At 40.9% G+C, this 26,860-nt stretch overlaps 1 protein-coding gene across 1 annotated transcript in view; it reads right to left on the minus strand.

Moving 5' to 3' along the window:
* Positions 1-17,857, minus strand: part of cdh13 (cadherin 13, H-cadherin (heart)) — a 289,553-nt gene extending 271,696 nt beyond the window's left edge. Inside the window, exon 1 of the mRNA XM_061822507.1 lies at positions 17,668-17,857. Within this exon, the coding sequence (XP_061678491.1) occupies positions 17,668-17,751 (84 nt within the window). The 5' untranslated portion in view covers positions 17,752-17,857. The remainder of the gene's footprint in view (positions 1-17,667) is intronic.
* Between the last annotated feature and the right edge of the window lie 9,003 nt (positions 17,858-26,860).

Consider the following 26,860-nt stretch of genomic DNA (forward strand, 5'->3'; position numbering starts at 1 on the left):
GGCCTCTTCAATATCTCCGACTCCTCTGTTGACTATCCACTAACAGGATGTGAGACACATCTTCAATCAATAAAATATTAACAAAGCGGCAGGCCCAGACCCTGTGTCCCCATCCTGCCTGTGCAGACCATCTTGCCCCAGTCTTCCGAAAGATCTTCAGCACTCTTTAGAACTGTGTGAAGTGACCACCTGCTTCAAACGGTCCACCATCATCCCGATCCCCAAGAAACCTACAATCTTGGGTCTAAATGGCTACAGGCCTATTACCTTGACATCCGTGATCATGAAGTCCCTTGAATGTCTCATGCTGGACCACCTCAAGAGCATCACAAGTGATGGGCCCACTCCAGTTTGCCTACTGAGCTAACAGGTCTGTGGATGATGCAGTCAAAATGGGTCTGCATTTCATCTTTGAACATCTCGACAGCATGGAAACCTATGCGAGGATCTTGTTCGTGAATTTCAGTTCTGCGTTCAACACCATCATCCCCAAACTCCTCTCCTCCAAGCTTCTCTAGCTCAGTGTCTCACCTGCCATCTTTCAGTGGATCTTTAACTTCCTGATAGGCATGACACAGCAGGTGAGGCTGGGGAAGACCTACTCATCCAAACACGCATCAGCACCGGGGCACCCAAGGTTGTGTCCTCTCCCTATTGCTCTTCTCGCACTACACAAATGACTGTATCTGAAGTCACCCAGCTGTCAAACTCCTGAAGTTCACAGATGACACCACAGTCATCGAACTCAAAGGTTGGAGCTCTGGTGTGGCCAACACAACCTGGAGCTGAATGCACTAAAGACTGTAGAGCTGATCTTGGACTTCAAGAGGCCTCCTTGACCACAGCTGCCCCTCATGATGTCCAACTGTCTTGTGTCAACCAATGAGACCTTCAGGTTCCTGAGAACTAGTCTCACAGGAAAAGAAGTGGGAGACACCTTCATCCTAAAAAAAATCCCAGCAAAGGATGCACTTTTTGCACGTTCTGGAAAGCACAGCTCAGACAGTTCTACACAGTGGTCATTGAATCAATACTGTATACCTCCTTCACAGTCTGGTTTGGCGCTGCCACAAAAAAAGGGACAAATTCCGACTGCAACGGAAAATCAAAATTTCTACAATATGCTGCCAAATTTCTGCCTCGAGTTTGCTTTCACATCCTGCTGGGCTAATTAGTGTTATATACGATAGGCCATCGCACAACCAGTCACTTTAAACTCCATACACTCCTTGATGTCTTGACACCCTTTGCACTATGGTCATTCAACTCACTGTTGCTTTCTAACTGCTCTAAATGCTAGAATAAGGTGCACAAGAGTGGTTCGTCGCTGTAAAGGCCATGAAGAAGGCAAGAGACATACGGTAAATAGGAGGCCAATTCGCCATTTTGCTAGAATGCACCTTTATGTGCAGGGACATGTCAGAAAGAGCCAGGAATGGGTAAACCAACTATCAGTCAATCGACATGCAGAATCGATGTATTGACCAGACTTCAGTCAAGAGACTATATGGATGACTAGCCACGATCGACCTAAACTGGCTCGCGATTGACGCATTGAATGACCCCTGCATTATAGGCTTTGTCTGTGCTGGGACCACTTGTAATAACGCAGGTTATCTTAAGATAGCAGCAACGCATATTCTTACTGCTGATTCGACACTATAATAACCATCTCACTGCACACATAACGTTACTTATCAAGCCTGTCAAATTATTGTTCTGCTGTGGTTTCCACCCCTATCCCCCTATTATTGATTCTTGTGCACTGTTGCTGTATATTGTTACTGTATTTTGTTTTAAACCAGTGAATGTGACCTTAATTCACATGAAATCTTCCCAAAATTAAATGCATTAATATAGCTTACAAATTGCTTTGTTTCACAAAATGTTTATTTCATACAGGAAAGAGAAAATGTAAAAGAAATGGGGGAATCTAAGAGATTGAGGAGCATCTTTTCCCATCTCCTGAAGGAGCTTACAAATATTCATTTACCACAGCAAGGATACACTATTCATGACAAGCATGATTCCTTCCTTCCCTGAAAAGATTGCCACTAGAGAAGGAATATGTAGAATTTCAAATTCATAAATTAATGTATGAAGAGACCACACTTACTCTGAATTTAGATTAATTGAATCAAAAATGTCTGGGTGGCAATCTTTTCCAGGTAGCATTCAGGATTTTATACTTATGGATGGATGTTTAGTTAAAACATGTTTTTAGAATAAATCCACTTTTTTTATTTTTCAGATAAAAATACATTACATACAGTAGCTAAACAATCTTATGTACCTTACTTTGTCATGACATCACCTCAATGTGCGGATTATTTTAGTATTTAACCACCATGGACAAACTGTTTTGGGTACCTGCTAAACGCAGTCCATACATTTTACAGTGCAACTGATTCAAAAGTGATGTTTTATTGCCTCACAATATAATCCATCAATTTTGAATACAATAGATATTGGATAAAATAAAGCAGACAATGTTCATTTTTAAAATGAATTGACATTCATACAAATTACACATTTTTGGTGCTAAAAGTAAAATTGCAGTAGTTTTGAAATATGTATGGTTGGCTTTTAAATTGTACAATTGAGATCTGGAGCTTGCAGGGGCTTTGAGGAATACGTGCTTCCAATTCAGTGCAGAGGGGAAACCCCCCGCTCCTCAAACTCCTCAGCAATTTTCTTCCACAGCCATGAACTCATTCACGATGCAACCCCAAGTCACCATTGCCACATCAGGGAACATCGTGGAGGCCGTTGAGATCCCAACACAGAAACTACTTGTCATGGTCCTGAATGAGTCACCTGTGGCAAAATATCTCCAGCACATAAAAAGTTTAATTTACAAGAGTTGTATGATACTGTAGCAGTCTAGATGTATAAAACATGATCAAATACAAAAACCCTGATCAATCTGGTAAATAAATAGTTCTGAAAACCAACAACTGACCTGAAACAAGAACACGAGTCTTTTCATGCCAGATAGTCAAGATTCAAAGGAATGGGCAAAAGTACACTGCATGTGTTATCAAATCAAAATGTTGAACCATGATTGTAAATCATAAATATTGCTTTTTAAAATAGTGAACATCACACTTTCCAGGTCTTTTTATAATGTTGAACTTTTACATTACATAGATGTATGTCATCTATTGATAAAGCAAGACAATGTATTCATGCCATCCATTTTTTTTTTCACAATTTGACAGGATGGTGTACTTATTTCTACATTATTTTTGATACATTTACCAGTACTGTAGTAAACCTGCCAAGTGTGACTCCGTAGATAGTGAATATTATTTTATTATGACACAAATTAATAACTACATGCCACTCACCAGAGACAAATGGACAGGTGGTCCACAGCTGAGATAGAACGGGAATAGGGAAATCCTGGGACAGATTCAAGTCACCAAATTCTGAAACTGGGCACAGTTTAACTTGATGTAGCACGGGAAGCTGCAGTCACCCAAACGCCGCTTTAGGAGAAGACCTAGAAATCCACCAAGCTGCATGCGCTTCCAGTTGGTGTTGTGGGCCCAAGCACGACAGCGTTTGTCATTCTGAACACATTCAACTTTCACAAGTACAGAGCCACAATAGAGGTCCCATCGTCCTTCATTGCTGCTCGCATATGGCATGAAGAAATGGTGTCTTTGCCTTCTGAGGAGAATCCCCATCTTCCGAGCTAGTGATGGCGCAAATGAAGCAAATGTGCATTCAATGACTTCTGTAATCAAATGGAGTCAAAAAGAATTTCAATGTCTGGTGTGAAGATAGCATAAGACTGAAAGCGAAAACCTAATCTAAACTGAGCTATTGCTAAAGGAATGTCTGGATCTGTCATGTAATTGACAATCATTCCAGAGTATACCCGCAGTAAATTTGGAATGTTCTGCTTACCATGAACAAGAAGTAGAAATGCATCAGTGGGTGGGTACATGGACTAATTAGTGGATGGACAAAACAGAACAGGTTTGCAGAGATTTTTTTTTCCCCCCTCTGTGTATCTTGACTTGAACTTTCACAACTGGATCAAAATTTTACCCAGCTGTCAGATTCCAAAGTGTACAGTAGCTCAAAGCATCCAGCTTTCAACTAAGAAACATTTCCTCTTTCAGACAGAATGGAAAAGTGGAGTCATGTGTGAAATCTGCACAAAGGTGGATGTTGTGTGATGGCAACTAATGATCTGAGGTATACATGGCTGAATGATTGACAGCCAGTAAGAACAAGGTTGGTCAGATTAAATTGATGTCTGAGAAATGCCTGAAGCTCCTATTTCATTTTTATGGTGTTGGATAAAAACATTGTATCATTACATAAAACATGTCATGTCAATGTAGTCAACCAGTTAGATTTGTATGTGAACAAGCCACAGTAAAAAATGCTAACATTTAAAAAAAAATAAGTTGAAGTGTATCAATGTTATGTAATTATGACAAAAGGAATGGGCTCACCAGATTTTTTTTTTTTTTTTTTTTTTTAAGGAGGGCCATTTGTGTTGAATTTAGAATGATTTGTTTTGGCTTATATGTTTAACCTTTACATGATCTGTGATCTCCTAAGGTTCTACACCAAATTGAGGTTGTTGGGTCAATTTGGAGAACAATCTCAGGAAGCAGAAAAGGGGAAAGTGAACAGGCGTGCCAAGAATACAAGAACGGGAGAGTGGAGCAGTGAGATCAGACTTGTGAGATGGTTCAAACCAAACAAAAGCAGTCTCTCCTGACTGACATGACCTTTAACCAATTTCAAACAAAATTACAATCAAATTGAAACTATTCTTCAGATCACCACTTGACATCACATTGTATACAGTGCAGTGAATCATACAGAGTCTTAGCACGTCAACTGTTTTCAGACAGTCGTTATAGCCTCTTCAGTAAAGGTTACATTCCAACAAGGAAAGAGCCAAAACTGCACCCACCTACACTTTGAAAGCCTCCTCACACTACCCCAAAAAAAAAAAAAAACATAAATAAATAAATAAATAAATAAATAATTGGTGCTCAGATAGTGAGCGTGTGTTATAATGTCCAGAATATTGTGTGATGTATACAAATACAGAACCTTTCCAAAATATTTTGAATATCATGAGACATTTATTTCCATCATTCTATTATCTATCTATCCAGTTAATTTTTCATAAATGATAGATACAGGGACAACAATTTAAACAGTTAAGAATTTGTCTTTTTCATTATTTGGCCTTCCAGCTCACAAAACTCACAAAGAAGTAGAATAGTGAGAAGAAATCATTTACTTCTTAGTTTTAACAAAAAAAAATTAGGGTCACATTTAAAAAAAACCTAAATCAAAATATGGTAATTTCAACACAATACGTTAATCATGAATACTTGGTTGGGAATCCCTTTGCTTTAATCACTGCCTCAATGTGCCATGGCATTGAAGCAACTAACCTGTGGCATTGCCTGGGGGTTATTGAAGCCCAGTATTTTTTTACCTCCCTCCTTTGTTTTTGGGTCTGGTGCCCCTCATTTTCCTCTTAATAATACCTCAGAGATTCTGACTGGAGTTTAGATCCGGCGAAATAGCTTGCCAGTCAAGCACTAGCATAGGCATGAAAACAGATTCTGGTGCTTCTATGGGAAGGGGCCAGCTCCTGCTGGAAAATGAGATCTGCATCTCCATACAGATCCTCAGCAAAATGAATGAATGAGTTGCAAAAAAAATGTTGCAATGATGCTGGATTTAAGAAAGCAAAGTTTACCAACACCTGCACTGGACTTTGCAGACCAAATCATGACTGACTGGATATTTCACACTAGACCTCAAAACAGGTTGGGTTCTGTTCACCTGTCTTGATCCATACGCTGAGAACTTCATTCGCGAACAAACAGCACACCTTACGTTCATCGGGAAAGGGAACCTTGGACCACTGGCCAGCAGTCCAGTCCTTCTCCTTGGCCCACTTAAGACCCTTTGTACATTGGTTCTAGCTCAGAAAATCTCACAACACTCATCTATCCTTTATCTGAGCCACTTTGCCTTAATGGTTGCCCCAAACAAACAAAAAGGTCACAAAAAGTAGATGCACAAGTCAATTACATGCTCTCTGCCGTCAAATAAGTGAATTTATACATCCGAGCCACAGATGGACAAACATACTCTTGTTGCAAATATTTTGACAATTTGCCGCATCACAACAGAAGAGCTCACACTAAATGGGAATCACTGTTCTCGATGACAGAGGTTTATCTTTAGAACACAAAATACAACCGAGAATGGGATTTTATACTACATGTAATGACATCGACAAGGGATGTAGAGGGAAACAAGTGTCTAATTAAAGAAAAATATATATAAAAAGAAGGAAGCCATACAAAAAGGGGACTAGAACATTGCGTGTTGGACTAAAATTGGAAAGGTGAGCATTTACTGCATCCAGTGCGGACAGGAGAGAATGGGGTGACAAAGTTGACATTTTATCTGGAGCTAGTAATAGGCACTAATATTGTAGTCTGGCCCCCGAAAAGTGAAAAAAAAATAGCCTACTGGCTCTTTCATCTGTCAATCCATTTTTTCCACCACATATCCTCACTAGGGTTGCAGGAGCCTATGCCAACCATCTTCAGGTGAGAGGCGGGTTAGACCCTGAACTAGTCACCACCCAATCACAGGGCTCATAAACAGCCATTGCCACTCAAATTCACATCTATGAGCATTTTAGAGTTTTCAATCAATCTACAAGGCATGTTTTTGGGATGTTGGAGGAAACTGGAGTAACCACAGACAAGGTCTGCAGGGGGACATCCAAACTCCACACAGGTGAGGCCAGATTGGGACCCGGGTACTCAGAACTGGGTATCAGATGTTTTTAACAAAAAGGTAATTTCATGATGAATACATAGTCATTTACAATGCACTCTCAATATATGGAGATCAGAACACTCAGCCAAGACGACAGACTCATCTGTTGATCATATCACATTGACTGAAATCCCTCCAGATTAAATTATTTTGCTTTGAATGTGTTGTAATTACCTCAGATCTGGTTTAGAAATTTGAAATATTTTACAGTGCCATTCATAGTCAAACACCATCAAGTTCAAATATTAAGGAATAACACCTCTAACCGCATAAGGGCTTGAACCCCCGTCATGGATAACGTCACACAGGATAATAGATTTTAATTTACCAAGCCTTGAAGAATTATCTGTTTCTTTTGCTTTTTAGTGAGCTGAGGTGAAGACAAATACACAAATACCATTACAGTACAGTGACAACTTTGCTAAACAAATATGCATGTTATTAAAAGCTAACGCTGACAACTATGTGGTAAGACTGCTATGGTAACGTTTCTTATATTATTGCTTTGAAAAGATAGTGCTTCTGTATGGCTGCTTGAAAACGGTGGGTCTTTGACTAGCTAAATTAAGCTCATGGGTAAAGAAAATTTGCTATTATGGTATATCAATGGAGAAAAATTCTGAAGTACTTGCACATTCGCGTTTTAAAAAAAGTCGTCAACTTGCTAAAGATTGTATTTGTTACTACCGTATGTTTTATTCTCTTATGTGTGCAGGTACACCATTCATCCATCCATCCATTTTCTTAGCCGCTTTTTCTCACAATGGTCGCGGGGAGCGCTGGAGCCTATCCCAGCTGTCAACGGGCAGGAGGCGGGGTACACCCTGAATTGGTTGCCAGCCAATCGCAGGGCACATGGAGACAGCCAACAGTCGCACTCACAATCACACCTGGGGACAATTTAGTGTCCAATTAACGTTGCATGTTTTTTTTTTGTTGTTTTTTTTTGGGGGGGGGCATGGAAGGAAACCAGAGTGCCTGGAGGAAAGCCACGCAGACACGGGGAAAACACGCAAACTCCACAGAGGCGGGTCCGGGATTGAACCCGGAACCTCAGAACTGTGAGGCCATCGTGCCACCCCTGGTACTCCATAGAAACAACTATTTGTATACAAGAAAGGAAAAATTTTATTTCCATTTTTATTTCAAGGAACTTACTCATCCTTGCATCGTGTTCTCAATGAAGGGTAAGCCTGAAGTTTATCGTCTTATTTATTTGACTGATAACTAAAATGTAGACATACTAATAGCATGTAAAGTGAATAAAGATAAAAAAAGAATATGATGATCATTGTTCATACATTGCACAGACATTGTCCAGGCAAAAATAAATTAATGAATACCTATCCATGATGGCGTGTTTTTGGTGGCAGCTGAACTGATTGAGTCTCGTGGCTGCTGCAAAAACCTCTATTGTCTCTTTAATGTCCTTTCACGTCGACATGGAGTGGCAAGAGCTATGCTAATTGAGACCTCCAAGCATATGCACTCATACTAGTGTGTACGCTCACACTAGTTCATTTCCCTGACAGGTAAATTAAAGGCCCTTGAATGAATTCAGCGGATTTCCTTTACAGAGGCCATGCAGTCATGTACACACACACTGAAATAAATCAACACCAAAAACAGCACACCTTATTTCAAACACTTGAACTGCATATTAGACTGAGCTTTGAATGGCACCTATGCTGGTGAAGTCTTGAAAATAATAATTGGCACTTTGTCGCCATCTAGGCAATATCATTGTGATAGCACCTGGAAAGAAAAGAGAAGTTGTTCAAGGATATGATGGAGAAAGAGCACATTCATTGTAAAAACTGTTCAGCTACATGAAAACCCTACCAAACAAATCATTGAGATTCATAAGCAAGTCGGGTGACTGCGGGCTCGGGTTGACACAGATAATTAGAAAGAAAAAGTGGCTTGCTTAGAAACACTGCACAGACAAACAAGTGGATGAAATGGGTTTCCGACGTGATTTCTTCAATACTCAACCTTCATTTCTTTTTAACTACAGAGAAGGATGTGATTGCTTCACAGAGACACTTGCTAAACAAAGAGCAGGAGACAATGCAAAAGGGGGACATCTTCAAAAGCATTCACATCAGAATCACATTTGTACCTGAAAAAAGGCACAGCACAGCTTTAAAGTCAAGGTGATAATGATACATCTAGCTATTATCTCTAGCTTTAAAGATAAGATTTATCATTCTTAGCTACCGCAGGATTTTCAAATGAAGCTCTGTTTACTTTCTTCAACAAGTTGAAATTTGTACTTGAGATGAACCCTGAATTATCTGATAGATGAGTCAAAACTATTCAGTACAGAATGGAGGATTAATACGAGGAAAATTGAAAAATTACAGGATTAGTTGATGAGAAAAGGCGCAGAGAGGTGAGCAGGAAAAGTGTAGAACTTTGAGAAGAACTAAGCCCTAATGTTGGGGATAATGACATTTGGTGAATCAGTGGGTCAATCTTAAATAATTACAATCTTTATGTTTCACTTCGCAGCACTGTGGCTGACTGGTTAGAGTGGGGGTGGCCAAACATTTTTGCGCCTGCGATCCACCAATCTTGTAAAGCAGAACAATTTGTGTGAATTTCTTGGCATTACCTGACTTTACTTATTTACTTTCCCCTTCTTTGGTAAGCCATAGCAGACTGGCAGATGACGTTGCACAGGGAAGCAGGGATGCAAGGGAGGAGTAAAGCAATCTCCAAAAAGTATATAATTTTCAAAAACAACTTAAGTCACAACCAAAATACTCAAAGTATGACTTAAACAAACCTAAATTAGAGAAGAATGAAAAATGCAATGAGCAACGAAGCAACTATCAACCTATGACAAGGACAATGGACCAGCAGGAAGTGAAAGAAAACAGGCAATTAAATACAAAAAGACTGACAAGAGAATGAGAAACACCTAGACAGGACACAAGCAGCGTGAGGGAGTTGATTGGTCAGCGCAAGGGAGGAGGGTAAATGAGAATAGGTGGACAACTAACAAAACAAACACTCAAGACATGGAACACAGGAAACATATCAAAGCAACTCAACCCAAAAAATACTCCTCCTTCCATTTCATATGAAAGTGGTAAATTTTCCTCTTCTTGCTTAGTCCAGCTCCCCCACTCATTTTTCTACCCATAAGTTGTATTTCAGTTTAGTTTCCTAATTTGGAGGCCAACTCGCTAGCTTGGTAGAACGTGCCCTTATCTGCACATAAGCAGTGACATGTCAGAAAAGGCCAGATTGGTAAAACATGCTGTTAGTCAAGTGACAAATTTCATACTGAGGATGATAGCCCAACATATACGTTTTCATGCCATGCGATGTACCTTCACTACCTTTATGATTGACCAGTAGATCGCCATCAACGTATTGGGCACACCTGAGTGTGTGGATGGATGATGGGCTGATGTCTTTTTTTTTGTTTGGTTTTTTTTGTTGCTTTTTTTTTGCAATCGACCAATACTACATTTGCGGTCAGGACTCCTGGGTTACAACGTGTTCCTTACAGTTTTGAGGGCTGTGGTTCAAATCAAGGACCCGCCTGTGTGAACTTTGCATGTTGTCTCTGTGCCTCTGTGGGTTTTCTCCGGGTACTCCAGGTTCCTCCTACATCTCAAAAAACCTATGTGGGACGTTAATTGAAGATTCAAAATTGCCAGGACATGTGAATATGAGTGTAACTGGTTGTTTGTTTGAACGTACCCTGCGATTGGATGGACACCAGTCTAGAGTGTACCTCGCCTTCTACACACACACACACACACACACACACACATATATATATATATATATATATATATATATATATATATATATATATAGTATTTGAACATCCTGCTATCTTGCAAGTTCTCCCACTTAGAAATCATGGAGGGGTCTGAAATTTTCATCATAGGTGCATGTCCACTGTGAGAGTAATAATCTAAAAAGAAAAATGCACAAATCACAATTTATGATTTTTTTTTGGTAAGGAATTGTGTGATACAGCTGCAAAGAAGTATTTGAACACCTGTCTATCAGCTAGAATTCTAACCCTTAAAGACCGGTTAGTCTAATCCTAACCCTTTAAAAGTCCACCTCCACTCTATGTATTATCCTGAAACAGATGCACCTGTGTGGGTCATTAGCTGCATAAAGACACCGGTCCACCCCATACAATCAGTAAGACTCAAACTTGTAACATGGCCAAGACCGAAGAGCTGTCCAAAGACACCATAGAAAAAATTGTACAACTCTATATGGCTGGAAAGGGCTATGGAGAAATTGACAAGCAGCCTGGTGAAAAAAGGTCCACTGTTGGAGCAATCATTAGAAAATGGAAGAACCTAAACTTGATGGTCAATCTCAATCGGAGTGGAGCCCCATGGAAGATATCACCTTGTGGGGTCTCAATGATCCTGAGAAAGGGGAGGAATCAGCCCAGGACTACACGACAGGTCTTGGTCAATGACCTGAAAAGAGCTAGGACCACCGTTTCCAAGGTGACTGTTGGTAATACACTAAGATGTCATGGTTTGAAATCATGCATGGCACGGAAGATTCACCTGCTTAAACCAGCCCATGTCAAGGCTCGTCTTTAGTTTGCCAATGACCATTTGGATGATACAGAGGAGTCATGGGAGAAAGTTGTGACCCTTTTGTTGTCAGATGAGACCAACATGGAACTTTTTGGTCACAATTCCACTAACTGTGTTTGTAGGAGGTGAATGATGAGTTCCACCTCAAGAACACCATCCCTACTGTGAAGAATGGGGGTGGTAGCATCATGCTTTGGGGTTGTTTTTCTGCAAATGGGACAGGACAACTGAACTGTATTAAGGAGAGGATGACCGCGGCCATGTATTGTGAGATTTTGGGGAACTCGCTCTTTCTCTCAGTCCGAGCATTGAAGATAGGTCGTGGCTGGGTCTTTCACCATGATAATCACCCGAGCACACAGCCAGGAAAACCAAGGAGTGGCACTGTAAGAAGCATATCAAGGTTCTGGCGTGGCCTAGCCAGTCTCCAGACCTAAACCCAAGAGAAAATCTTTGGAGGGAGCTGAAACTCCATGTTTCTCAGTGACACCCCAGAAAACTGTCGGTTCTAGAGAAGATCTATTTGGAGACGTGGGCCGAAATGCAGTGTGCAAACCTGGTGAACAACTATAGGAAATGTTTGACCTCTGTAATTGCAAAAAAAGGCTACTGTACCAAAAATTACCATTGGTTTTCTCAGGTCTTCAAATCCTTTTTTGGAGCTGTAACACACAAATAAATTGTTTTGAAAAATTAAAAAAAAACATACATTGTGATTTCTGGATTTTTCTTTTTAGATTATCTCTCTCACAGTGGACATGCACCTACAATGAAAGTTTCATACCCCACCAGGATTTTTAAGTGGGAGAACATGCAATATAGCAGGGTGTTTGAATACTTATTTTCTTCATTGTATATATTTCATATTGACATTGGCGGCACGGTATATCAGCTGGAAAGCATTGGCCTCACAGTTTTGAGGTCCCAATCCCGGACCCGCCTGCGTGGAGTTTGCTCGTTCTCCCTGTGCCTGTGTGGGTTTCCTCCTTGCACTTCAGTTTCCTCCCACATCACAAAAACAAAAGCATCATTAATTGGACACTCTAAATTGTCCCTAGGTGTGATTGCGAGTGCAGCTGTTTATCTCGATGTGTCCTGCAACTAGCCATTTTCTTAGCTGCTTATCCTCATGAGGGTTTTGGGAGTCCTGGAGCTTACCCCAGCTGTCAACAGGCAGGAGGCGGGGTACACCTTGAACTGGTTGTCAGCCAATCGCAGTATATCCCTCCATCTATTTTCTTAGCCGCTTATCCTCACGAGGGTCGCTGGAGTTCTGTAGCCTATCCCAGCTGTGAACGGGCAGGAGGCAGGGTACACCCCGAACTTTAGATTTTATATTTATATATATATTAGTGGGTTGGAAGATGTTTTGTGTAAGAGAGAAGGGAATCAAGGGATATAATTCCCTTGATTGATTTTTGGGGAAATCAATGATTAAGTGTTTGTGTGTCTCCATATGCATACACACACCTACACACACACACACACACACATGTTATTGTGTGTGTAATTTCCCCCAAAATCAATCAAGGAAATTATATCCCTTGATTCCCATCTCTCTTACACCAAAACATCTTCCAACCAACTCGTTCCTACAACTACTTTAGCTACCCATGTTCCAATTTTCATGTCAGAAATGTCATTGGAAGCAGAAAATACCAATAACTGACAAAATATGCAACAAGAGGTCTCCATCACATACAGTGTTAAAACTACAACACTGCAGTCTGTAGTTGAAGAAAAATGCTCATGATAGACACATTCATCCCGCCAGCAGTGGCCCACCACATGGAAAGGGGATAATGTACCTTGCCACTATTATTCAGAAAACAACTCTTCTGAAAGAAATGGAACACTTGAAATACAAGCCCTTTTACAAGAATGGTCTAAATGTGTCGCCAGCAGCTTTATGCTCACACAATATGCCATAGAGAGAGTGTGCAAAATCATGGTAAAAAAATAAATAAGCATGTCACCTACCGAATGAAGCCTTGTGCATGTGGCAGGAGAAGAGTGGAAAGTACACACAGTATCTGGTTGTGGAAAGACAGGCTAAAAGAGAAGGTGAGTGCCTCATGAATATGTGCAGTAGATTACACTGGGTGTTTGTCACAGGTGGCTGGTGGAGACAACGTGCGGACTGCGAAAGGGGTCTGAAGTAACCGTCTCTGCCTCATTCACGATTTTCATAAGGCTACTTTTCTTTTTTTAACTTTGGCTTTTACAATGTGTCACCTCTATCATATGCTTGTTCATGTGCTTGTCTGACAACAAAATTGACAAAAGGACAATGACCTGAGATGAAAGCGTGATCATCTGGAGCAACAGCACAGCATTTCACGGTTTTGTCCTTCACACATGAATTTAGAATCCTTCATGTCTTCTCCGAGCAACTCACAAGTAAGCCATTAATCCACTGAGGGTTCACTCTGTAATATTGTTTTTTTTTCCCTCTTGCACGTTCTACGACATCAACGGACAATGTCCATTGGCATTTTGCATAATGAGGCACCTTGTAACGTGTGCAGGCAGATTCTAATGGAATGCTGAGGGAACATATTTACTTTAATTACAACTGTCACTATACTCATCCCTTCTCCTCTGCCGATTCACTCACTCCCTCCCCAGAGGTGATGGAGGTAACACAGTCAAAGGGGAGAATATAATAATAAGAATCATTTTTTTCCCCTCAAAAGGTCACAACCTCCCGCGGCAGAGTTAAGAAAACGTTTGACCTTTTAGGATATCACAGCTTACCGATGCCCAAACATGCTTGCAAGGGAACCTGCAGGTAAACAACAGCAAAGTTTTAGCTCTGCAATCAAAAGATGAAAAACTTATAGTGTACCTGCTAGGAAAAGTCATAATAATAGATTCACTGAAGAATGATTTTGTTCTCTGCTCAGCTGTTTTGCTTATTAGTGGGACATAAAGAGTAAATAATATAATGTAAAGGAAAAAGGAAAAAAAAATACCAAAGGCACTGTTGATTCACTGACTTACTTAGTTTATGATATCAAGAATAAAAGGTTGTCATATAGGAAAGTTGGATCCAGGCAAATCTCTGTGATGGCCTAACTTTTCCAGGCCTCATAATTTGATCAATGCAACACTTTATTTACTCCTATTCTATTAAACATTCACATTTTCATTGTTCAGTTAAATACTGACAGCCCATCATTAGAAAACTCACCCATGCTCAGTACACAATAAAAAAAAAAAAATCCACGTAGTAGAGTACCTGATTTTGCCACTTCCATCCGTTTTAGCAGATCTGCGCAATTCAACATGCATACATTTTATTCTCTATACATTGTAGAATTGTTCAAACCAAAATATCGATTCGCAACTGAGTCTAATGCATAGAACTCTACATATATGCAGTTTGTAGAGAAGGAAGTAGAAAGGATGAAAGAACTTGTGCTGCCATAATGACTGGCATTTCTCATTAGCATCATCATTAGCCTTTGTAGCTCATCATAGTGTTCTTGTGTCTCCATTATAAAAAGCCCATGAGTAAAGAAAAAAAAAGCACAGGCAGATGGCAGGTCTGAAAGGACACGGATCATACACACGAGCATTCTCGGGAGGAATACTCTGCCAGAGGTCGTGAAAAAAATGATTCATTGTGATCTGCCATGATCACGGCATAGCTACATGGATGAAGTTCAGAGTGGTGAAACCACAGGAAAGCAGAAGGTGCACGTATTGACACGACATCCCTCTTTGTCATTTGATATAAGACTGTACTGTGGTTTCTGACTCTAGATAGAAGCAAAAATGACAAAGTAAGAATTGAATGCACTTGCTGCTGCAAATGTCTTTTTTGACATTGTAGCATCTGTGAACAGCCTCTAGAGCTGGAGTTAAACATTTCAACTTCTCTGTACTTATATATTCGTTCATACTTTCAAGTACCACGTCTTGAATAGGTCTGTGTTTACTGAATAGCTGAAATGTGCAAACAGCAGGTAACGTTGACATTACTCCACAGGCTGCCTTCGGCACTCATTTTCCCTTATTTAATGGTCTATCCGCCTTTGATTTGTTTCTTCACCATGGGTGTGTTATTTGGGAAGACAAATGTGTGTATATCATTGATTTGTGCTTTTGATTACATCAGGCTCGGTAAAGCCGATCTGTCCATTTACAATGCAGTCTCAATGGCAGCCGTCCATTTCATCCTTTGGTCAAATGACATCACAAATATTGGACTTGTATCACTTGAGCTCCGCATTGAAAATCCAGCAGACCAAATGAGACTCACCGATGCCAGATTAAAGAGGGTGTTTTTCATATGTATGTTTATGTATGAGTACATATGTCACCTGATAAGTGATGAACTGTTTTTTAAAATTATAAATTTGCCATCACATTGGGCAATTCCCCTGCAGCATCTTAAACGGGACCTTTAACAGTCCATTGAACAGAATGCCTATAACATCCAAATCTTCCAATGTCGAAGTGTAGGCCAAGGATTTAAACTGCAATTAAAATAATAATGCCTTAAAATATGACATATTAGTGGAGTAGGTGAGATTGACGAAGAAGGAATTTGAATAGCAATTAGGCTAGGAATGGTATAAAGGAAAGGTGGGAAAGAGTCTTCGACCTGCCGCTGTGATGATCTTTTTCTGAACCAGTGCTGCGCATGGTGAGAGTACTTGGGTTTTCATTTGAAAAAATGTGGATTCAAAGTAGAGGAGAAGATGATGTATACATATTGTGTCTTACTGTCAAGCACGATTATACAATGAGAGATTCTATAAATAATCTCCTTTGATCTCGTTTTGATGACCCAGTATTGATACGGCATCTGAAAGAAGAAAACAATTGCTTTGCAATCCTGCCGCAGTCAAATAGAAGAGCTTGCATACGCGTTTTGTCGATAATGATCATTTTTGCATTGGCAAAAATATGAACATGTGGGTTGTGGTTCCCTGCCTCGATTGTGTAAATGATTGTCATAATCAGATTTACATGCGGATTATGCCAATTAATGAAGGAGCTTAATGTTTCCATTCAGACTCTTGAGACATAAAATTAAGTTCAAACATCCTCGTGAGACAATTTTAGAATGCTGTTTTAAAAATTGTTCCCACTTGTTGGATTTGGTGATTTTTATTTATTTATTTATTTTGCTTTTCAGATTGTACAATATGTACGTCACATACTATTTTGAATATTTACTATTATTCCCACCTGGATGAAGCAGTATTTTTTTTGCAATGATTCCAATCTATCAATTAATGTATAATTAATATATTCAGATATATTTTTTGTGTGAAAGTTATAATCAAGAAAAATACAAAGGTTTGAGCGAACAACAATACATATGGGCATAGTAAACAAACGTGTTCAGAAACAAAATGAATGTATTTATTTTTTATTTTCTTTGGTTTGTGTCCATGAAGTTCAGGTATTTGTGTTCACAGTAGCAACATTTTTTTGAGCTCCGTAGTGTATGCTTAACTATTAGCAAGGTGGTCAAAAGTCAGAAAATGGTTCTGTTATGATTCAGTGGTTCATTAAAGCATGAACCTTGTTCCGTTTTTCGCTCCCCTCGTGTTTAAAAACAGTCCAACAAAGACAACTGGATGGTGTCGCTTTTTAGATTTTTAATATAATTTAATTATTTTGTTAACCTATAATAACATCAGACCAAACAGGGGATTGGCTCCATCACAGTAGGAAATAAGTCTTTATTCAGCATCCTGAGAGACTACTTGTGTTAGGAGCGCATGAAATGCCCAGGGAGGGTGCAACAAACAGAGCAGCCAAGCTATAACTCCTTCTGACTTTCAGCTTCTTTTGACAGCCAACGCGGCCTCACTCACTTGGTCTTTCTCTTTCCTCTTTACCAGAAAGAGAGGGTGAGATGGTGTGGTTGGGGTGGGGGGCAAAGAAACGCTCAAGTTGGTGTCTGAGTGGAATATAGATGTGACTGGGGACAGGGGCGAAGGAGCAATTAGCTGCACACACTCACTCCAATTATCCATCATCATCTTTCTTCTTGTTTTGATTCTAATGCAGAAGCGCAAAATGATTTGAGTAATGCAGATAAGCCTTGTACCTGCTGCAACCAGGAGAACTTGCAGCGATAAAATGCACGAGTACACGGTACACGGTACACGGGCAGCTCAAAGCACTTTACTGCTTTGTACGTGTTCAGAACAAAACTTGGAAGCCATCGTCAACTGAAGACGCACACGCGCACTCTCACTCTTACCTGGTGGAGGAGGAAAAGCAAGAAAATGCGGACTCCAGTGTCCATCGTGTTCGGTGCCGATTTCTCGCGGTGTGGAACGGGCATGGGCTCAGGACAGGGCGACAGAGGCAGCCTGTGCTCCGCTCATAATTCCGCGAGACGAGTTCCGCCGTGCGCGCCTCCAGCTGATAACTTGGCCCCGATAAGTGTTGCACGGACACCGGCGCAGCGCTGGATAGTTGAGGCAGAGCACCGCCAACCCATTTATGAAAGGGTGAGCGTCGGTGGAAGGGAAGGGGAGGGGAGTGGAGGGGATGGGGGGGAGGACGAGGAGGCGGCAGAGTGATGGAGGAGGAGTCGGGAGCGAAGGTACGCCAGAGTGGACGCTTCTCTGCAGCTTCTGTGGCCGATTTCCTTGCCATCCCGTTTCATCATTTCGCCCGAGCAGACAGCCTTCTGTCTTTTTTGGAGCGCGATATGAACGATCGCCGCAACGATTAGTGAAGGGCTACCCGCGGGGTGGCAATTTGCAACTAGGACCGGATGGTTTCGAACAAATAATAATCCAGTATCACAGTTTGCACGAGGAGACAGCAACTTTATTTTCAATCTATTACTTGCCTAACGATTACAATTCATAATTCGATTAGTAGTCTATCGTAGTTGGATATTTAGGTCATATTGTGAGGGTGACATACTGTATGACTACAAAGGATTACAGTGCAGTCATTTTTTGTCTTTTTTAAGTAAAAAAAAAAAAGGAAAGAAAGCATGTATGAGGTAAACAGCAGGACAGCAGAAGGTACATGTCAAATTAAAGGTCAGAGAGGTAGATGCAGACTGCCAAATCGTTTTTGCTGCGCCCGCTAAAAATAATTAATTGCATGTGTTTCATGTATTTCACTAAATGGATGTTATTTTTGCATTGGCGGTGTAAGTGAAACAAAATTGTGACGTTTCCTCACTTCGAAAGAGATTATGAGGAGATTTTGCTTTCAAATGCCTCCTGAACATAAATTAAAGAGGTAATTAGTTATTAATGTTTATATTTAGTTGTTGCTATTTTCCTTCACGTCTGAGTTCAGATTCAGCAATAAAATTCAGGGCCAATTGTGTGAAAGATAACTATGTAATGGGTGAAATACAGTACATTCATATGATTTTCACAGCTATAATTCTGAACAGGATGTGCAGTATTGAGTGGATGGATGGATGGTTGGACGTAAGGATGGATGATTCTCCCAGTTTTAATGAGCCTCTGAAGGAAAGCATAACTGGTGTGCTCCACGACTATAATGAGTTTGACAACCATGGGTTAAATAAAGGTTTGTTTTTTTTGCCAAGAGACAGGAGCCAAATCCTACTTTTGCAGTGTCACCTGATTAAGGTAGGCTAATCAACTGGTATTGAGCAAATAATGATTCACAGGTCATTTATCAAGCGGTGCATTACTCCACTGAATTTAGAGTCCTCATGATATATATATAATATATATGTAAATAATGATGAAGATTTCTAATTCACTATAATTTAATGAAGTTGTAATTGTAGGTCAATGTATTCAATAGTCTTTAGGTGTGAAGAGAAGCCCTCACAGTGCACCAAAGTTAAAAAAAAAAAAAATCTATGGAGATTTTGGCTGTGTGGGAGCGAAAAAGAAAAAAAGACACACTGGGTATTCCTCAATCTTCCATAGATTCCAAGAACATTTTTATAACCAGTTTGTGTCTCAGTTGGAACAAAGGGGTTTCCTGCTGGGATCCACAGGCAGAATCAGAAATGTGGAGACAAATGTGCCACTTTTGTCTTTTTGTGGCATTTGGATACAGCATTTATTCAGACATTTCATGCCCTAACCTTTATCCCCTATGTGGCTGCTCTAGCTTAGAGGAGGTGCTCCAGGGGGAGTAAAAAGCTGTAAAGTTGCAGCTGTGTGACAGTAGCTTGAAATGATTAAACGCTTAATTACTGAGCAGGAAGGAGCATGAATGCTCATATGACTCTGCCTGAAATATTCTTGATTTTTGCCATCCATTATTCATTTGTTTCCAATTTCTGGTTATAAAATCAAGCATTGCACAATTCTTCCACAGTAAAATCTGAGCATTTTTAGGAACTACAATTAGTGTGGGATACTGAACACCATTGTACGGGCTGTTCAGTCCCTGTATGGTGTCAGACTTTGGTTCGCATTGCCGGCAGTAAGACAGACTTGTTTCCAGTGAGAGGTGGACGCCGCCAAGGCTGACCTTTGTCACCGATTCTATTCGTAACCTTTATGGACATAACCTCTAGGAGCAGGCAAAGTGTAGATGCCATCTGGTTTGGTGGCCTCAGTATTGCATCCCTGTTTTTTGCAGATGATTTTATCAACTTCATAAAGCTATGATATACAATGCTCATGGAGCGGTTCACAGCTGTGTGTGAAGTGGCTGGGATAACAATAAGCACCTCCAAATCTAAGACCATGGGCCTCGGTTGGAAAAGAGTGCCATGCCCTCTCCAGGTCAGGGATGAGATCCAGCCCCAAAAAGAGGAGCTCAAGTGTCTTGAGGTCTTGTTCATGGGTGAGGGAAGAATGTAGTGGGTGATAGACAGGCGGATCGGTGCACCTTCTGCAGTGATGCACACTGTGTATCAGTTCTGGTAAAGAGGGAGCTAAGTTGAAAGGTGAATCTCTCAATTTGCCAGTCAATCTCCATTCCTACCCTCTCCTATGTTCACGAGCTGTGGGTCATGACCGAAAGAACAAGATCCCGGTTACAAGCGGCCGAGTTGAGTTTCTTCCGCAGGGTAGGTTCTCCCTTATTGGGTGAGAAGCTCCGTCATCTGGAAGAGCTCAGTGTTGAGCCGCTCCTTCTCCACATCGAGAGGAGCCAGATAAGGTCGCTGGGGTATCTGGTTCGGATGTTTTCCGGACGGGTCCCTGGTGAGGTGTTCCGAGCACATCCCACTGGAAAGAGAACCTAGGGACAACCCACGACATGCTGGGGAAACTACGTTCTAGGCTAGCCTCAGAGCACCTTAGGATCCCCCTGGAAGACCTGGATGAAGTGGCTGGGGAAAGGGAAGTCTTGGGAGCCCTGGTGAAGCTGCTGCCCCTGCCACCATGCCCGGAAAAGTGGTAGAAAATGGATGGATGGATGGATGGATGGATAGATGGACTTTTAGTAGTACAAAAATGTAAAGCGTACAGGGCCTGAATGTGAATAGTAAAATTCTGTGAATAATTGATCCTCATTTTAATTACAATGTCAAAAGTCTGAAATTTTGATATTGAACAAGCGGGGGATTGGGCAAAAAGAAAAACACATGGATAAGTGGGGGGTGAGGGAAAAAAATTGCAAATAAGCGTAATCACATTGTGGTTTTGTAAGTAACAGAATAGGTTCAAAAAGAACAACGCCAAATAGGTGAATCTGGGAGTGCCGAACATGGGAAACTGCAGGATCCACTACAAAGGCATGGGCGTAAGGTTCCAAATGATTTTTTGCTGTAAGTAATGTTAAAGGTTTAGACCTGGGCCTCAGAAAAACAGAGAATTATTCATCATGCACCACCCTCGACTTCAGTGCCCAAAGGTCGGCTGTCTGTTAAATTAGACCATCAGTCTTTCTTCAGGGGTTTAGCTGCCAGAGATCACACTTCATCTTCATGCAAAGTACCATTAACCTCCAACTAACACAAATCATCAAGGCAGAAACAAATGAACGAGACTTCTTTTGCTACACTGACAGTAAGCCAACAACTCAGAAATAAACTTCAAACTTTATTTCCTTCTTTTGTCTTTGCCAAACATTAAATGGCTCAGTGACAAATGCATTTTTTTATCCATCTTGACAATGACTTAGGACAATAGTTGAGCCTCACAAGGAGTTGTATTCAGTTCTTACGATTTGGCCGAATTCAGGAAAATTGTCACATTTTTCCCCACTCTCCTGACAGTGAATGTTTAACATGACAGGATGAATTACCTTCAAGTTGTTTTGTATGCCATATTCATTTAGCAAAAAAGTGTTGGTGGTATGTCATACTGTCTTAATACTGTATATCTAGAATTGAAGCTCGTTAAAAATTAGCAATGTAAATTATGACGAAGCCAGTGGATATACTTTATGTGGGATTATTGGAAGAACAAAGATGAAATGCACACAACAGAGTGAAAATTAAAAGATAGAGATGAATTGCTTGGGCGGCACGGTGGGTCAGCTGGTAAAGCGTTGACCTCACAGTTCTGAGGACCCAGGTTCGATCCCAGCCTCACCTGTGTGGAGTTTGCATGTTCTCCCCTGTGGCTGTGTAGCTTTTCTCTGGGCCCTCCGGTTTCCTCCCACATCCCAAAGACATGCAACATTAATTGAACACTCTAAATTGCCCCTAAGTGTGATTGTGGCTGTTTGTCTGAATGTGTCCTGCAATTGGCTGGTAACCAGTTCAGGGTGTACCCCGCCTCCTGCCCGTTGACAGCTGGGATAGGCTCCAGCACTCCCTGCGACCCTAGTGAGGATAAGTGGAAAAAAAATGGATGGATGGATGAATTGCTTGTGTCAAGAAAGCGAGAGGTGCAGTATTTAGAGTTGTAGATCAGCTAAAACTGAAAGGTTTGGAATACTGGTTCAGCTGGTTTGCTCCCCCACCACCGTCTAAGCACAAATGAAACCCCCCAAAATAACATAATATGTGTATATATAATACGGTTTGGGTTTCCTTTGAGATATTGCTAAATTATGACCCATAAATTATTTTTGTGACTCTCTAAAGGAGCCGTTTGAGCTTCCATCATGGCCGAGGGTGTTGTGGTACCGACTCACTTTGTGTGGCTCCCTCATTGACCCAATTAGGATTTCAATGCTGGCTGAAAAAGCATCTGAAAACTTGAACAGGTCTTTCCTATTCCTATTCTGCCAGGAAACTGGAATTCAGCGCATACGGTACGTACACTATATATAGCCTACTGTATTGTCTGGCTGTGCAATGCCGTGATGGGTGCCAACTAGTTGGTGTGTCACTTCCACTTTAAACCAGGAAACCCATTTTTTTTCTGTGAAAGCTCAAATGCATTTTTGACTGGCTGCTAGACCAGCAAAGGTGCAACGTTATAGCTTGAACAGCAGCAAAACCAGCTGATGATGGCGAGCCACTCATGAACAGTACTTGCTGAACTCCACTCATAACACGTTTGTTCAGTCGGTTTGAGCCACATTGCTTAGTTTGAGATTCCCTAATTAATTTCATTTTACTCTCCCATACTGTATGAAATGAAATTAGTGCGTAAATGTGAAATTATATTGCATTAAGCAAGTGCGCCATAACTTCCTCATGTCGGTCTGGCCTCATCCCCCACCAGTCTCCCCAATTTTAATGGATGACACTCCACCACACATGATCACGGTTCAGGTTCAATTGTTGTCAGTTGGGGACCTGGTAACCATAGTCCTAGGGTGGGATGTGGGCATTCACATAGCTGATGTCTTGACTCCTGGCGTCCGCGTTTCCCACGCTTACACTCATCTTGTCCTATTGGTAAGCTGTTGCATATCCTCACCAGGTGTCCCCCTCTGACCAAATATAAACATAATTTTACTTTGTTAACGTTACCTGCAACCAAATATCTGGACTCTAGGTATTTGGCTGCAAGATTCTAGACTGTCTAACTATCGTTCTGCTGTGGTTCACACCCCTATTCCCCTTGTCGTTCTGTCACAAAATATGTCTCATAAAACACTTTTCTGTCCAACTGCATTTTCAATGAACATAGGAGTAATTTAACAAATAAATAAATAAAATAAGGGCAGCACAGTGGAGCAGCTGTAAAGCGTTATCCTCATAGTTCTGAGGACCCGTGTTCAATCCCGGACCGAGCTGTGTGGAGTTTCCTTGTGAAGAGTTTGTTTTCAAAACGAGACATAGGCATTTTTTTCAGATTTACGAAACTCGCGCCAAAATTATCCATTCGGAGCTGGATAACTTTGGCCCAAGTTTCGTAAATCTGAAAAAAATGCCTATGTCTCGTTTTGAAAACAAACTCTTCATGTTCTCCCCGTGCCTGTATCGGTTTTCCCCAGGAACTCCGGTTTCCTCCCACATCCCAAAAACATGCAACATTAATTGCAGACTCTAAATTGCCCCGAGGTATGATTTTGAGTGCCGCTGTTTGACTCCATGTGTCCTGGGATTGGGTGGCGACCAGTTCAGGGGGTACTTTGCCTCCTGCCCATTGACAGCTGGGATAGGCCCCAGCAATCCTGGGACTCTTGTGAGGATAAGCGGCAAAGAAATTGGATGGATAGACACATAAATAGGCTGCGATTGGCTGGAAACCAGCTTCGGGTGTACCCCACATCCTGACCGATAACAGCTGGGTTTGGCTCTGGCACTCCCGCGACTCTCGTGAGGATAAGCGGCTCAGAAAATAGATGGATAGATAATTCAGATTCAGAAAACCTTTTAGACTACTGTACAGTATACATGAATAATTCTTTGTAATGATAACAGTTGTCTAACAGAATCACATTGCAGGTTACACTTACCACTAAGCTCTCTAACTAATGCAATTTGAGTCCTTTACACTCTTCAAACCTTGAACTGTAGCACAATATAATCATGTATAGATGTTTGCAATTATTCACATTCATTAGGATAATCAAGCGTAACAACAACACAAACACACTGGGGACACGATGAGCTAATTAGCTCTCTGTATCTGATTCAAGCCACAAAACTGACTGACTCTCTTCATCCACTGAGCATAAATATGATAACACAGCAGTTCTCTCACCAGACAGCACAGACACCCAGTGGTAAGCAGCATTGACTCAATGTAAGAAGGTTGCAAATTTCAGCTTGGACCTTTCTGTTTTGAATTTGCATGTTCTTCCTCAGCTTGTGTGGGGTTTCTCCTGGAATTGGAGCTCTCTCCCAGTGTCCAAAAACATACGTTAATTCTACACTTAAAAGTGCTAGGCTTTGCAAGACTCGAGCATTTTAATTCAGAGCTAGCTATATTCCTTTTTTTTTTTTTTTAAATAATACGGGGGGAAAATGCAAATAACAAGAAGCACATTGATCACAACAGGAGACACAATCTACAACAACGAAGAAGAGCAGGGGACACATCACTGTCAAATAAGACAGTGCAGCAAAGTAGAAATTGTTGAGTGTGATACATGGTATTGTCTCACCGTGCTTGGAAAAATTAGTCTAGTAAAAACTAGAAATGGGACCTGTGGTGCCCGGTGAAACATGCATTTGCTTAAAAAAGAAAAAAAGCATCACTAGTGAGGAGAGCCATGGCCATCTGAGTAGGTTCCATGCAATGTGAACATGGTTGCTTGAGCACTGTGATTGACTTACGTACAGGCTGCAATCCCAGACAAAAACTAGTAGACTCAGGGAAAACATTAAAATCCTTGTTCCTGTTTCACTGTCCAAACAAAGATATGATAGTAAAGAACCCCTGAGACAAATCTTCTCTCCCCCCCTGTTTAATTTAGAATTGCAACAATATTTTTGTCCACTGAATGTAGAAAGACGTGTCTGATTTCCTTATATGCAACATACTCAAATGACAAAGAGAGGCAGACGCTTTGTTTTCCTGATGGAAAATGGCTGAATTGCTAACCTGTCAACCAGATGTCACATAGAAACTCCTACTGCCTGGGGAGAACAAGTTATTTCTACAAGCTTTGAACTACTGGCAACATTAAAAATGGATGCATTCTGTAACATTTGGGAATGGAGGAATATAAAACAAAGTCATCCATATTCAATGAATGTAAAAGATTCACTTATGTAATTTTTTTAAACCCAAGACTGAGGAACCTGTCTGACAGTTGTTAAGATGAAATTAACACAATGCTTAATGAACTTTACTCATTCTTCTACAGTACACTGTACATTTTGGGGTTGTATTACAATGGTACAAGCATATCTGAGAAAATAATGCAGTAGTTTGCCACAAAGATAAAGTTAATGGCTCTTTTCAAATAAATAAATAAAACCTCTATCTTCTGGTGCATACATTTTCAATATTCCCATAACATAAAGAAATATTAATTGAAATTGGTGGCATGGTGGATCAGCTGGAAAGCGTTGGCCTCACAGTTCTGAGGTCTCGGGTTCAATACCGAACCCGTCGGTGTGGCGTTTGCATGTTCTCAACGTGCCTGCGTGGGTTTTCTCCAGGCACTCCGGTTTCCTCCCACATCCCAAAAACATGGAACATTAATTCGACACTCTAAATTCCGCCTAGGTGTGATTGTGAGTGTGGCTGTTTGTCTCACTGTACCCTGCGATTGGCTGTCAACCGGTTCAGGGTATACCCTGCCTCCTGCCCATTGACAGCTGGTATAGGCTCCACCACTTCCCGTGACCCTTGTGAGGATAAGCAGCTAAGAAAATGGATGGATGTATATAAACAAACAACCATTCATATTCACATTCATATCTATGGGTAATTTAGAGTGTTCAATCAACGCACCATGCGTGATTTTGGAATTTAATGGGTTTCCAATTTTCTATGACAACGTTATGTATGGATGAACATCCTTCCATTTTCAACGCCACTTTTTCTGTTCAGGGTCACAGGGTGCTGGAGCCAACCCCAGCTGACTTCAGGCGACAGGCCAACCTGAACTGGTCACCAGTCAGTCGCAGGGAACATAATAGACACACTCACACTGTGACTGACTGGAAACTGAGCCCGTGCTGCATGTACTGGAGAATCTACCACGACACCATCAGTGACTTGGATGAATATGCACTTACCTGACTTAGATGACATCATGTTGTTGTTCTTTAGAACCCAAGCAGAATTCTTCATTATCATTAGTTCCTTCTTTTGCTCTGGAGCTTTTTCCAGAATAGCTGCCAAGTAATTGGTTGAAAACTTGGTATGGAGTTGGTTATTAGATTAATCAGCCACTATTTCGTGACTTGAAAAATACTGTAGTGGGAAAAAAAACTATTTATGCTTCGCTTGAGCTATAAAAATGAGATATGCATCAATTTGTTGAGTATTTATGTATATGCAATATGATAACCTAATTGAAGATTTATTTAAAATCATAACGGCCATTCAAGGGAAATTGTAACTGCAATGTGGCATGTAACTGTATGCCTCCAAGAATAAAAACAAACAAAAAAAGGAAACCAGATTTTATTTATTCAATTTTTCTGATGGGATGGGTATGACGGAATATTTGTTTAAAGTTTG

The sequence above is a fragment of the Syngnathoides biaculeatus genome, chromosome 6 (genome assembly GCF_019802595.1).
Source record: "Syngnathoides biaculeatus isolate LvHL_M chromosome 6, ASM1980259v1, whole genome shotgun sequence".
In the NCBI taxonomy this organism is placed as follows: Eukaryota; Metazoa; Chordata; class Actinopteri; order Syngnathiformes; family Syngnathidae; genus Syngnathoides; species Syngnathoides biaculeatus.